At 32.9% G+C, this 11,579-nt stretch overlaps 1 protein-coding gene across 9 annotated transcripts; it reads left to right on the top strand.

Moving 5' to 3' along the window:
- The first annotated feature begins 8 nt into the window (after positions 1–8).
- LOC122531205 (transcriptional repressor CTCFL-like) lies at positions 9–6,258 on the top strand. 9 transcript variants are annotated; one of them, XM_043658938.1, is made up of 14 exons: positions 9–369; positions 1,159–1,269; positions 1,519–1,691; positions 1,769–1,992; positions 2,070–2,434; positions 2,559–2,728; positions 2,807–2,943; positions 3,033–3,183; positions 3,250–3,391; positions 3,477–3,749; positions 3,822–3,958; positions 4,199–4,338; positions 4,422–4,655; positions 4,743–6,258. In XM_043658938.1, the coding sequence occupies exons 3-14, from the start codon at positions 1,562–1,564 to the stop codon at positions 4,806–4,808; spliced, it is 2,169 nt and encodes a 722-aa protein (XP_043514873.1). In that variant the 5' UTR covers positions 9–369; positions 1,159–1,269; positions 1,519–1,561; the 3' UTR covers positions 4,809–6,258. The 9 variants fall into 9 exon arrangements, with proteins under 9 accessions (XP_043514873.1, XP_043514872.1, XP_043514874.1 ...); XM_043658937.1 differs by having other exon boundaries at positions 9–792; XM_043658939.1 differs by lacking the exon at positions 1,159–1,269 and having other exon boundaries at positions 9–232.
- The last annotated feature ends 5,321 nt before the right edge of the window (positions 6,259–11,579 follow it).

The raw sequence follows: 11,579 nt of genomic DNA, 5'->3' as shown, positions 1-11,579 counted from the left end.
ATGCGTACTTTGGCAAATGGAAAAAAAAAATGAAAATTAATTGGCAAGATCTGGGTAGATTTAACACCCGGAAGTACCTAAAACGACAGTCGTCCGGTGTAAACATGACGAGTGACGCTAGCCAGTGCGCAGCTATCAACGCGCAGCATTTGAACATTCGTAGTTCGATCGGCCATATTGTCCTCCCGGGTCTTACACAACGCCCTCACACGAACGTTCTCGACTTTATGAGGTAAGCGAATATTTCGAGGTTTCGTGTCGCAAGCGAACTTAGCACAACGTGGAAGCACTATTCCGTGTGAAGAACAACGATTTTCAGATTCGTGGGAATCTGTGCCAGCCCAGTCGCGAGCTGAACGCAGGACATTGGTAAGTTATATCCAGCACGTAGCAGAACGAACAGTATTCCCTTCCGTTGCGTCCTCCATATTGATGACAGCGCCGACGGTGATAATTTTCTGAAATTTTTGTCGTTAATGCCCCCTGTGTCCTGAAATCGAAAGCACCCGCGTTGTCTTAAAAGCTTTCCGACAGAATGCGCAACTTCGGAGCCTCTGGTGTTCGATGAAAGTCCACGGGTACGGAACCCTGGAGGCCTTCCTACGTATTTCCACAGGCTTCTTCGCCCATCACGGCGCAATCACATTCTGCCCATGGCGTCATCCTTGTTCGCATTACCCGCTTCGCGTGTTACATGGCGTTCCGCGGCAGCGTGTGTCGCTTCTGTCAATCCCGTTTGGTATTCCAGCGATAGAACGCTCTGATGCTCGGTTACGAGGATTTTAACGCGTGGTTAGCCTCGTTAATTGCTTGCCTCTCGACGAATCCCCCACCCTCCCCACACGCCGCCTCTTGTTCATCCATTCTTTCGTACCTTCAATTTCTTTACTCGAATATATTGATTTTCTTTTAATATCGCACGACACGATACTTCGTGCATAGCCACCGATGTTCCGGTGGTAATCGGTACAATTTTCGAACGTTACTGAATGCATACACGTGCCTTCTCCGTACGTTCTCAAATGTAAAGCCGATTGCAGTTGCGCATTCCTTCGAAACGTTTGTCATTCATCGTATATGATGTCCAAAAGTCTATGCCATTTTTTTGTAACAGTCCAATATGATCATATATCTTTAAAGATGTATTTATTCGTGTAGATCTTTGAAGTCACTTGAGGTCTACATATTGCATGGATAATTCATAAATGTTGGAGTCAATGAGTGATTAAAGACACAGATAAACATCCTCCTGGCAATTAGATATACTATGTATGTGTACACATATAGTACCATGTTGTAGATCTATAAGTGATGATTTGAGTATGGTTAGCTTAAAATACAAAGTTTTCCTTACAATGGGGTTGATCTATCAAATTTGTAAAAATAAGTACAAATGTATAATTAGCTTCAGTATGTTTTGATGACACGAAGAGTAAAATATAAGATATGAATTATTTTAAAATGATAACTTTGATTATTTGAATCGTTGAATGAAAAATGCATTTGTTGTTGTTTCAGACGAATGAAAGAAAGTGCATTTCTATGAGTTAATGATTTGATCATGACAAGTAACGTAGCAACGATTAAATTAGAAGAGGGACAAGAATCTGTAACAGAGATACAGACTTATTTAGAAACATTTAACAAAGAGATAGAGGGAGGTCAAGGAGAGCAATTGCAACATGTACAATGTTAGTATATCTCCAAACGAATTTTTCTATATTTACCACGAAAGGAAACAGACTTTTATTACAATTTTATATTACAGTGCAACAGGTGGAAGGATTGTCAGGTGGAGAGGAAGGTGGAACTTACTTTGTTGACCAATCTGGTCAATATTATTATCAGGCAAGTAATGATGAAACACCTGTGATGACACAAGTGCAAATTCAAGAAGTAGAAGAAGCAGACGTACAAAATGAAGGAGAGGCACCTCAAGAAGAACAATATAATGAAATTGAAGAATTAGAAAATGTTGATGGTGATGAAGATGTAAGCAAAGATAAATGATTTTTAATAATAGAATAACATAGTGTCTATTGTTATTGTAGAAGTCTGTTGTTCCATAGGGTCAGGTAACCAATAATGGAAATAATCAGGTTGTAATCAATTCTGGAGATGCATATCAAACAGTTACCATTGTACCATCGGATACCAATCCTGGTGAAGTTAGTTATGTGTTAATAGTTCAGCAACCTGATGCTGAAGATAAAGAAAGCAGACCAGTAGAACGAGAGGCAACGGAAGGTGAAGAAGGGGAAGGAGAACAAGACCTTACTGTTTATGACTTCGAAGATAATGAAGATAATGAAGCACCTGTGGAATCAGAAGCAGAAGATGATAAAACCAAAATTATTAAATTCCTACCTAAAAAATCACAAACTGTTACTCAAGCTCACATGTGTAATTACTGTAACTACACAAGTCCAAAACGGTAATTTTATTTTATTTTTTGTATATTTTAAAGAAATGCTTATGTATTGTTAATTGTTTTGAAATTATGTCGTAATCAAAATTTAGCTTATTTGTAAACAATTTCTTAATCTTATGTGATATAGATATCTATTATCACGTCATATGAAATCGCATTCTGAAGAAAGACCACATAAATGTAGTGTTTGTGAAAGAGGATTTAAGACATTAGCTTCACTTCAAAATCATGTCAATACACATACTGGGACCAAGCCACATCACTGTAAATTTTGTGATAGTGCATTCACAACCTCCGGTGAGTGTAACATTTTTACGCACTTCCTGTTTCTTTTTTTCTTTTTTTCTTTCTAATTTTATCAATATTAATTTTTAGGTGAACTTGTTAGACATGTTCGATATAGGCACACTCATGAAAAGCCACATAAATGTCATGAATGTGACTATGCATCTGTTGAATTGTCTAAACTTAAACGTCACATTCGATGTCATACAGGCGAACGTCCATATCAGGTATACTATAACATTTCAGGTTCACAGTTTTATATTTAACTATAAATGTCGCCCATGATTGTGAAATTCTTATTACATTTATATTACAGTGTCCACATTGTACATATGCAAGTCCTGATACTTTTAAGCTAAAACGACATTTGCGTATACATACAGGAGAAAAACCATACGAGTGTGACTTTTGTCAGGCAAGGTTTACACAATCTAATAGTTTAAAAGCTCACAAACTGATACACAACGGTATGTGTTAAACTTGTCATGTAATTTTTTTTTGTTATATTTATTACATTAGAATGTGTTACTTAGTTGGTGATAAACCAGTATTTCAATGTGAATTATGTCCAACGACGTGTGGAAGAAAAACAGATCTAAGAATTCATGTACAAAAATTACATACCTCTGATAAACCTTTGAAATGTAAACGCTGTGGAAAAACATTCCCAGACAGGTATGCGGTAAATTGTTTAATAACTATTAAAAAAAGTATTTTTTTATTGTAAATACAAAACGTACAATGCATTTTACCATTATAGATATAGCTACAAGTTGCACAGTAAAACACACGAAGGAGAAAAGTGTTATAAATGTGATTTGTGCCCATATGCTTCTATATCTGCGCGTCATCTCGAGAGCCACATGTTAATTCATACTGATCAGAAACCATATCAATGTGATCATTGCTTTCAATCATTCAGGCAAAAACAACTTCTCAAACGGCATTGTAATTTATATCATAATCCTTCTTATGTTCCTCCTCCACCACAAGAGAAGACACATCAATGTCCCGAATGTGAACGGCCGTTTAGGTATGTAATATATATACATCGATTAAATACGTAGAGGAGAATGTAATTGCATGTGTAAATTTTGTTATTCAGACATAAAGGAAATCTTATTCGGCACATGGCTGTTCATGATCCAGAATCATCTCTTCAAGAAAAACAACAAGCATTAAAGATGGGCAGACAGAAAAAAATCCAAATTATAGATGGGCAAAGAGTTGAAGTCATGACAGGTATAATTTCGTCGTTGCAAAAGAAAAAAAAAATTACTTCATATATATGTGTATAATTGGTAACGAATCTTGAATTTGCTGTTTCTAAAATAATATTTATATTTTACGAATGAAGAAAATTGTTTTACACATATACGATGAATAATCTAACTGTTAAGAAATTGTAATCACAGGGACACTTACGATATGATCCGTATGCAGATCATTGACTAATATCCGTGTGTTGTGTTATGATAACAGGTGATTTAGCTTCTAAACTTAAAGGTTATGAAGAAGAAGAAGAAGATGAAGATGACATGATGGCGGTCGAAGGAAGCGATGGTCAACAGTACGTTGTATTGGAAGTCATACAACTAGCTGACAATCAAGGAACGGATCAAGTATGTATTATAGTTGAAAGAATATTAATTCATAATGTTTACGTATGCATATAAATTGTTATAATTGTTTCGTTTGTGTTTAGCAGATGGCCGTTGTAGCCAGCGAAGATGGAGATTTAGTGATGCAAGATCCTTTGAGTCAAGAAAGTGGGATTGTGACTGGTACAGGCGAAGAAGGGGATGAAGCAGAAGAAGAAGAAATCGAAATAGATCAATTAAAAATGGAACCAGGGACACCCAATAAATCTTCATCTCAAAACACGCAAAGTGACCCAAAGTTACAGAAAGAAATGGAAACCTGTTTCGGTTTTGACGAGGTAAGTAAACTTTATCTTTTATCACTTTTATCAATTGTTGTTTAAAGACGTGATTTATTCTGACGTGAATTGGTTCTGATATTTTAGGAAGAAGAAGAAGAAGAAGAAGAAGAGGCCAATGCTAACATAAATATATTGCAGACAATTTCGTAATAAGAAGCATGAATATCAGAAAATTTATCTACGTAATAGTCAAATGTTTTATCTCTCTCGCAGTAACAATGTATATACTGCGAGTGCAATTTAATATTATTTAAAGATTTTGAGCATAGCTCCAATGGAGCCAATTTTTGGGGCCAGAGTGGTCTATATGAATGGTACAAGAACAATTTTTGCCATTAGTGCGTTAGATGTACGTAATAATTTATGAAGAAACAGTAGTTTTGTGGTTTAGCAAAATATGACACAGATGTACAATTATAACAATGTAAAATACTTTACTTTATCATCAGTAAAAATCCTCTTTCAAAAATCGTAAACCAGCAAGACCATTACTAATGAAAATAAACATTATTAACGTAGGTTATATAAATATTTTTAAATAATTTATGTTAATATAAAAATATAGAATTTAGCAAAACATTTGAATTGATCGGTTATTGTTGGTACGTGGTTAATGGAAATTACAGAAATTACAGAAATTACAGAGTAAAGTGAGGCTGCGGTGTATATAATTGCTTGTCATTACATTTCATTTTATAGATAAATTTCATTCTATAAATAATTAGAGAAAAGAGCAAGCAATAAATTGAATGATCGAGTTTTGCGATATTTAATATAAATGATATCTGCATATAGGAATGTATATAATAAGGTATTTGTAATACAAAAAAAAAAAAGTTAGAAATTTTTCATTGATCTGGAAAATGTTACATTTGTGATTGTATAGAAGTATTTCATAGTAATAATAAACGATCATCCTATGAATAAGTAAGAATATATACTTAACAAGCATGACTATCATGCCTGTGTGAATATTGGATAAAGTAAATGGCAGAAAGTAACTTGGTGTTAAGTATAATCGACAATTAGTATAATTATGATAATTTTTTTTATTTTATCTTTTTTTAATTATGTTTCTTTCAAAACATGAAATTTTTAGACTGCACCTTCCTTTCCATGCTAATCACAACTACTACAAAGTAGCAAAACGCGAACGTACCAATAAGAAAATGTTGCATATACATATTTTGTATGCATGAATGAAACTTTTAATTAGCTGAATCTGCTTACATTCTGTCGTTTTGTGACAGTTTAGTTCATCGTATGATTTTTTCTTTTTTTTTGTGATTACGTAGCATGGAAAACAATAGTTTCCTATCGATACGAATTACATTATAGATTTCTCTTATCCGATTTCTTGTAAACAATATTCTTACACAGAGTTTTTCATAAATTGTTGCACGTGAGCTATTATATGTACCTTATGGAATCAAGGAGAAATTGATGTTGTAAAAATCCTGTAAAATTTTTTTACACTCGAATTGTATAATTGTATGATTGTACAATTGATAATTACGTGCTATTGTAAGCTGAAGCATACAATATTCCAAAGAAAAAAATGGTGTAGCATTTTTCTCTATAATAAACATTATGTCATCGACAATATCTTGCGCACATTATTTCCGTGTTATCGTTTCGATGTTTGTTAGAAATTAAATTAGTCATTCAACACACCAATTATTTCTTATAGCGAGGTGTATAGACGCCGGAATACGAACGTCTATCCACTTTGTATCCTGTAAATAATCGGCGAAGCGTTTGCTCCCACCTTTAACGATATTAGGAAAAGCCGCACCCAACTGCACCCCCTACGGTCGTTAACCCTATACGTATGTATGTACATACGTTCCACGTATCATCGTCTCGTTTATCAGGGTACATTTATAGAACGTGCGATAGACTACGTAAGAAGTGAATTCTTTTGTATTTGATACATTGAGAAAGAATACAGATATATTAATCTGTATTAATGTATATTATATGTATTATATATATATATATATATACACATTTGTATAGATATATTAATCTGTATTAATGTATATTATATGTATTATATATATATATATATATATATACACATCTGTACAGATATATTAATCTGTATTAATGTATATTATATGTATTATATATATATCTATACTGTATTAATATATATTATATGTATTATATATATATATATATATATATATATATATATATATATATATATATATGTATTTATATATGTATATATATATATATTTCTATAAAGGTTCTGTTCATCAACCCTATCGTTCTTTTCAAGAGGTGCTTCACGACGTGGCCCCACGCGTGCGTCTTTTGCTTCACTTGTTAAGAAGCGACCCTCGAACTCGCCTAAATTTTTAGTTGGGCTCGTTCAGGAGGAGTCAAGAGATTGTGGATGCTCACACTCTTACCGCCAGCCATCCCCCTTTTGTTTTTACGAATTACGTTATGGTGTCTACGATGTACAATGAAGCTTAATAACAAGGGGACCAGATGTTATGTACTTCTCAGGCTCCGTGAATCTCGAGCGGTTCAGGGGTGAGCAAAGATTCAAGGTTTCGGGTGGACAAAGAAATACACAATCGAAAATTTATGGGGATTTGCAAATATTTCAAGGAAATCAAGAATTTCAATTGGTATCGTAGAGTTGTAAATGACTGTAATAATTTATATTACATTATGTTATATTTATGTTATATTAGAAAAATTTAGTGTTTAATTTCATTTTGTATTCTATATTCTCTTTGACAGTGTAATTTATATTGTATTAGAAAAAGTCTGAGGTATTTAAAATTGTCCATGAGATTCAGGTTGTCGAGATTCTCTGATAGGTGGACAAAGGAATAGACAGTAACGAAAATCGACGCGCATTTGCAAATATTTTCGAATATTTAAATTATTTAATAAGTAGAAAGTGTCATGCGAATATTAATTAAATTATTGAATAAGTAAAAATGTCATATGATGAATATTTAAAAAATGTCAAGGAAACCAACTTTCAAGTAGTATCGCAAAGTCATAAATGACTGTAACAATCTGTATTATATTAGAAAAATCTCAGGTATTTATAATTTTCGTATCTTTTATTCTCCTTGAATCGTTGGGAAGACATCTCGAAACTGCATTTTTGTTTGCCTCGGGAAAACAGTAAAAAAACTATTATTTCGATCGAAAACCTATTAAAAATCCAGTCTAATTTCGATTTCGATTACTGGGAAAACGATCGCGGGGTAAAAGTTTTATAAAAGGGCCGGGGAAGATTGGAAAAAGGACGAATTAAAAAAGTTTGATTGTTTAAGAGACAATTATAGTTCTCCTTCGGAACGTCGAAATCTATTAGAGATTCAGTTCAGTTTAAACTTTCAGTTACGATCAAAGAGGTTAAAGATCGTTTAAGTGCCAGGGAAAGTTGCAAAAGGAAAAAACGTTCGACTCAGGAAAATGATTTTGGGTCGATGTTCGTCGAGATTCGATTCACTTTGATTTTTCGATCGTCCAAAATGTAAAAATTGCAAGTGCGAAAAAATGAAGAAATTAAGAGAAAGGAAACGTAAAATGGAGGGGGGGGGGGGGGGGGTCACGAAATGAAGCACCACGTTTCACTCCTGCTCGTGCACCGAACGAATTTAGAGCCCCTTGCGTTGATCCCCGCCTCTAGAACTTCAACTACTGGAGCAGCGAGGTGAAATTTACCTTAAAATCTCCCTGTTCGTTTCCCATTGGCAACATCGAAATTTGTCTCCCGAAATTCGCACCCAAACCATTTCTCACAGTCTCAACCTTCCATCCGTGATCTCACATTTCTTTTTTCTCTGTAAAAAAAAGATCACAAACAGGTTTACTGTGTACATGCATACGTGCTCGTAGAAAATAATTTTTTAATTCGTCGAGGACCAAAGATTAATTTCATTTAACATTTAAATGTTCGATATTTCGCCATTTCTCCCTGTTAGTTCATTTGCAATTTTTTTTCAATTAATTGATATCAACAAAGTTTATTTTTCAATGTTGGATCTATGAGAGTACATTTAGTCAGCGTTATTTCCTCGTTACACCTTCTATCTGAGTTCTACAATTTTGAATTAAAGGAAATTTCGAGAGTTGCTATTTTTTTTTCAATTATCATGCCTGCTCTCAGGTTATAAGATACAGAATCATTATATTTCCTTTCGCAGCTTCAATATTTAAAAAAAAGAACAGATTTTTATTTAAATTATACGATCTTGAATTGAAATTATTAAAATTCGTAGCGAAAGTATATTTTATATATTTTATATATATTATTATTAATTTTTATATATTAATATTAATATTTTATATATATTATATATATTATTAATTTTATATATTAATATTAGTATTTTATATATTTTATATATATTATATATATTATTAATTTTATATATTAATATTAGTATTTTATATATTTTATATATATTATATATATTATTAATTTTATATATTAATATTAGTATTTTATATATTTTATATATATTATATATATTATAATTAATTTTATATATTAATATTTATATTTTATATATATTATATATATTATTAATTTTATATATTAATATTAATATTTTATATATTTTATATATTATATATATTATTATTAATTTTATATATTAATATTATATATATATGTCCTTTTCGATATTGAAAAATAAAATTCGATGGTACAAATTAATCAAAAATGATTGCAAGTGTATAGTACAGTACCCGCGCAAATGGCAGATTTTTTGTAATCTAACGAAATTTCTAACGATCGTTTGGCCCTCAGTCGATTAATAATCACTCTGGATCGATCACATTGACTCTCCTCTTGATATTCTCGATAAATTTCATCCTCGCTCGCTCTGCACACTAGTACAAATGACCATGAATATATTCATTCACATCTCGTGTGTACCTCATAGTCGATGCACTTGGCTCGCACCTCATATCCTGCAAGGACTGTGTTGCGTTATCCAGAAATATGCATCGTGTCAACAGTGTCCTTCGATCGACCATCTTCTCTCATCATTTATATTCTCCCAAAATCTCGAGAATGTTTTAAATTTTTTTTTCTCTCTCTCTCCCCTCTTCTAAAATCGCGAGAAACTTCTGGGTAACGCCGAGAATCGTCGTCACAGTGGACTCAAGCAGTTTTCTCATCATCATACTGATACTAAACGACGATCGTCAGTGTCATGCTTCGATACGCATTCCCAAAAATAGCGATACAGTGATCGTGAAACGATCGTGAGGATTTGGTGGATCACTGTCGGCGAGGAATCATCGATCGTCACTGGTCATTCATTCATTTCATTCGTTTTCTGTTTCCTTTGCGTCTTTACGAAATATTCGGCACGGTGGAACAGGGTAACCTTGAATTTCGAGAAGCGAAATGATCTCTTTCGTTTTCGTTGGCATTTGGTTGAATCATAATTGAATTTAGGTGAAATTTTATACCACGGCTGATCTATGTAAAATACAAAATATTTTAGTATCTATTATGTAAAATAGAGAGTATTTTAGTATCTATGTAAAATACAAAGTATTTTCAGAACTAGATTATTTGGAATGTGTACTGTATATGATTAAATGTTATTAATAATCTCTGTCTCGTAAGATACAAATTTGCCACATGATATTCTAAATACAAATATTCTAATATTTTCACGCAACAGATATCTTTGATTGTGTGTAAAATACAAGTATCTTGAAATTGAATAGGATTTGTATTTTAAAATTGTTATCACTTGTACTCTATATTTCATACGATTAACGCAATTGATAGTTCGTACTAACATTTGCACGAAATAAAAAAATCCTGAAATTAAATTACTCGTACTCAGTGTGAATAATCTCTATAGAAAATATTTTAAAATTTCACCTAAACTCTTGGCAACTCGACGATACCAAACGAGCACTGAATGTAAAAAATTTACACAAACGAAATTTGCCCCATTCAGGAGATGCATAGATATTTCCAGTTTGTCTCAATGATAATCACTGTTTCTCCAATTATTGCAAATAATTCGACCGATCTTCCTCGCGAATTCGCCGGATATCGAAGCCCAGCCAGAGGAGGGAACTCGAGTACCGTTAATAAAATAATCGCGCGATCGTGTCGAGCACAACTGTTTAGGTCCACTGGCGAATACTGCCTACGAATGATTATTGTGCGTTTAGTATTTGCTGACCACTTTGTTAGACGAGACATCAGCGAAATGCGAAACATTTTCTGACCCATTTTCTTTCTTTTTCTTTTTTTTTTCTCACTATCTGTCTCTCATTCATGCCGCGAGATTTTGGAACGACGCGGAAAGATCCATACTTTGAACTAAAATGGAAAATGAACCTTTTGCTCGACACAAAAATTCCAGAAAATATTTTCAGAATTACAAAACATCAGGTAAAAGTTAGAATGGTCTGAAAATTCCAAAAATTTGTTCTTAAAAATTCTTTGAATGTAAAAAGAAGAATTACACGTACAGTTACGTTCCAAAATACAAAGTATGAATATTTATTATTGGGATCCATGTCTGTATATTATGTACGTTTGTAAAAAAAAAAAAAAAAAGATTCCCTTTATTGATATACATATATATATATTTTTTTTTTGAATCCAAACACTCGATATTATACGTATACGTAACAAATCATACAACATCCCATAGGGATTTATAGACACACCAATGTATACATTGCCCCCTAGAATGCCACGATCTTTTCATCCAGAATTTAGTGGAGTAGTAGATGAGCATCTTGCATCCGTAGAGATGATATCCGGAACGTGAACACGTGAACGCCCCTCTTTTGCTCTCCTCCGCCCCTGAAATGAACACGATTTATCACTGTCTGATCATATAGCCTGTGTGTAATTCTGTTCGTTCACTTTCTTTTTTTTTTTTTTTTTTTTTGATT

The sequence above is a fragment of the Frieseomelitta varia genome, unplaced genomic scaffold (assembly GCF_011392965.1).
Source record: "Frieseomelitta varia isolate USP_RPSP 00005682 unplaced genomic scaffold, Fvar_1.2 scaffold_38, whole genome shotgun sequence".
Classification (NCBI taxonomy): domain Eukaryota; kingdom Metazoa; phylum Arthropoda; class Insecta; order Hymenoptera; family Apidae; genus Frieseomelitta; species Frieseomelitta varia.
The sequence above is the reverse complement of the archived record's forward strand: the minus strand, read 5'-3'. Positions and strand labels throughout refer to the sequence as shown.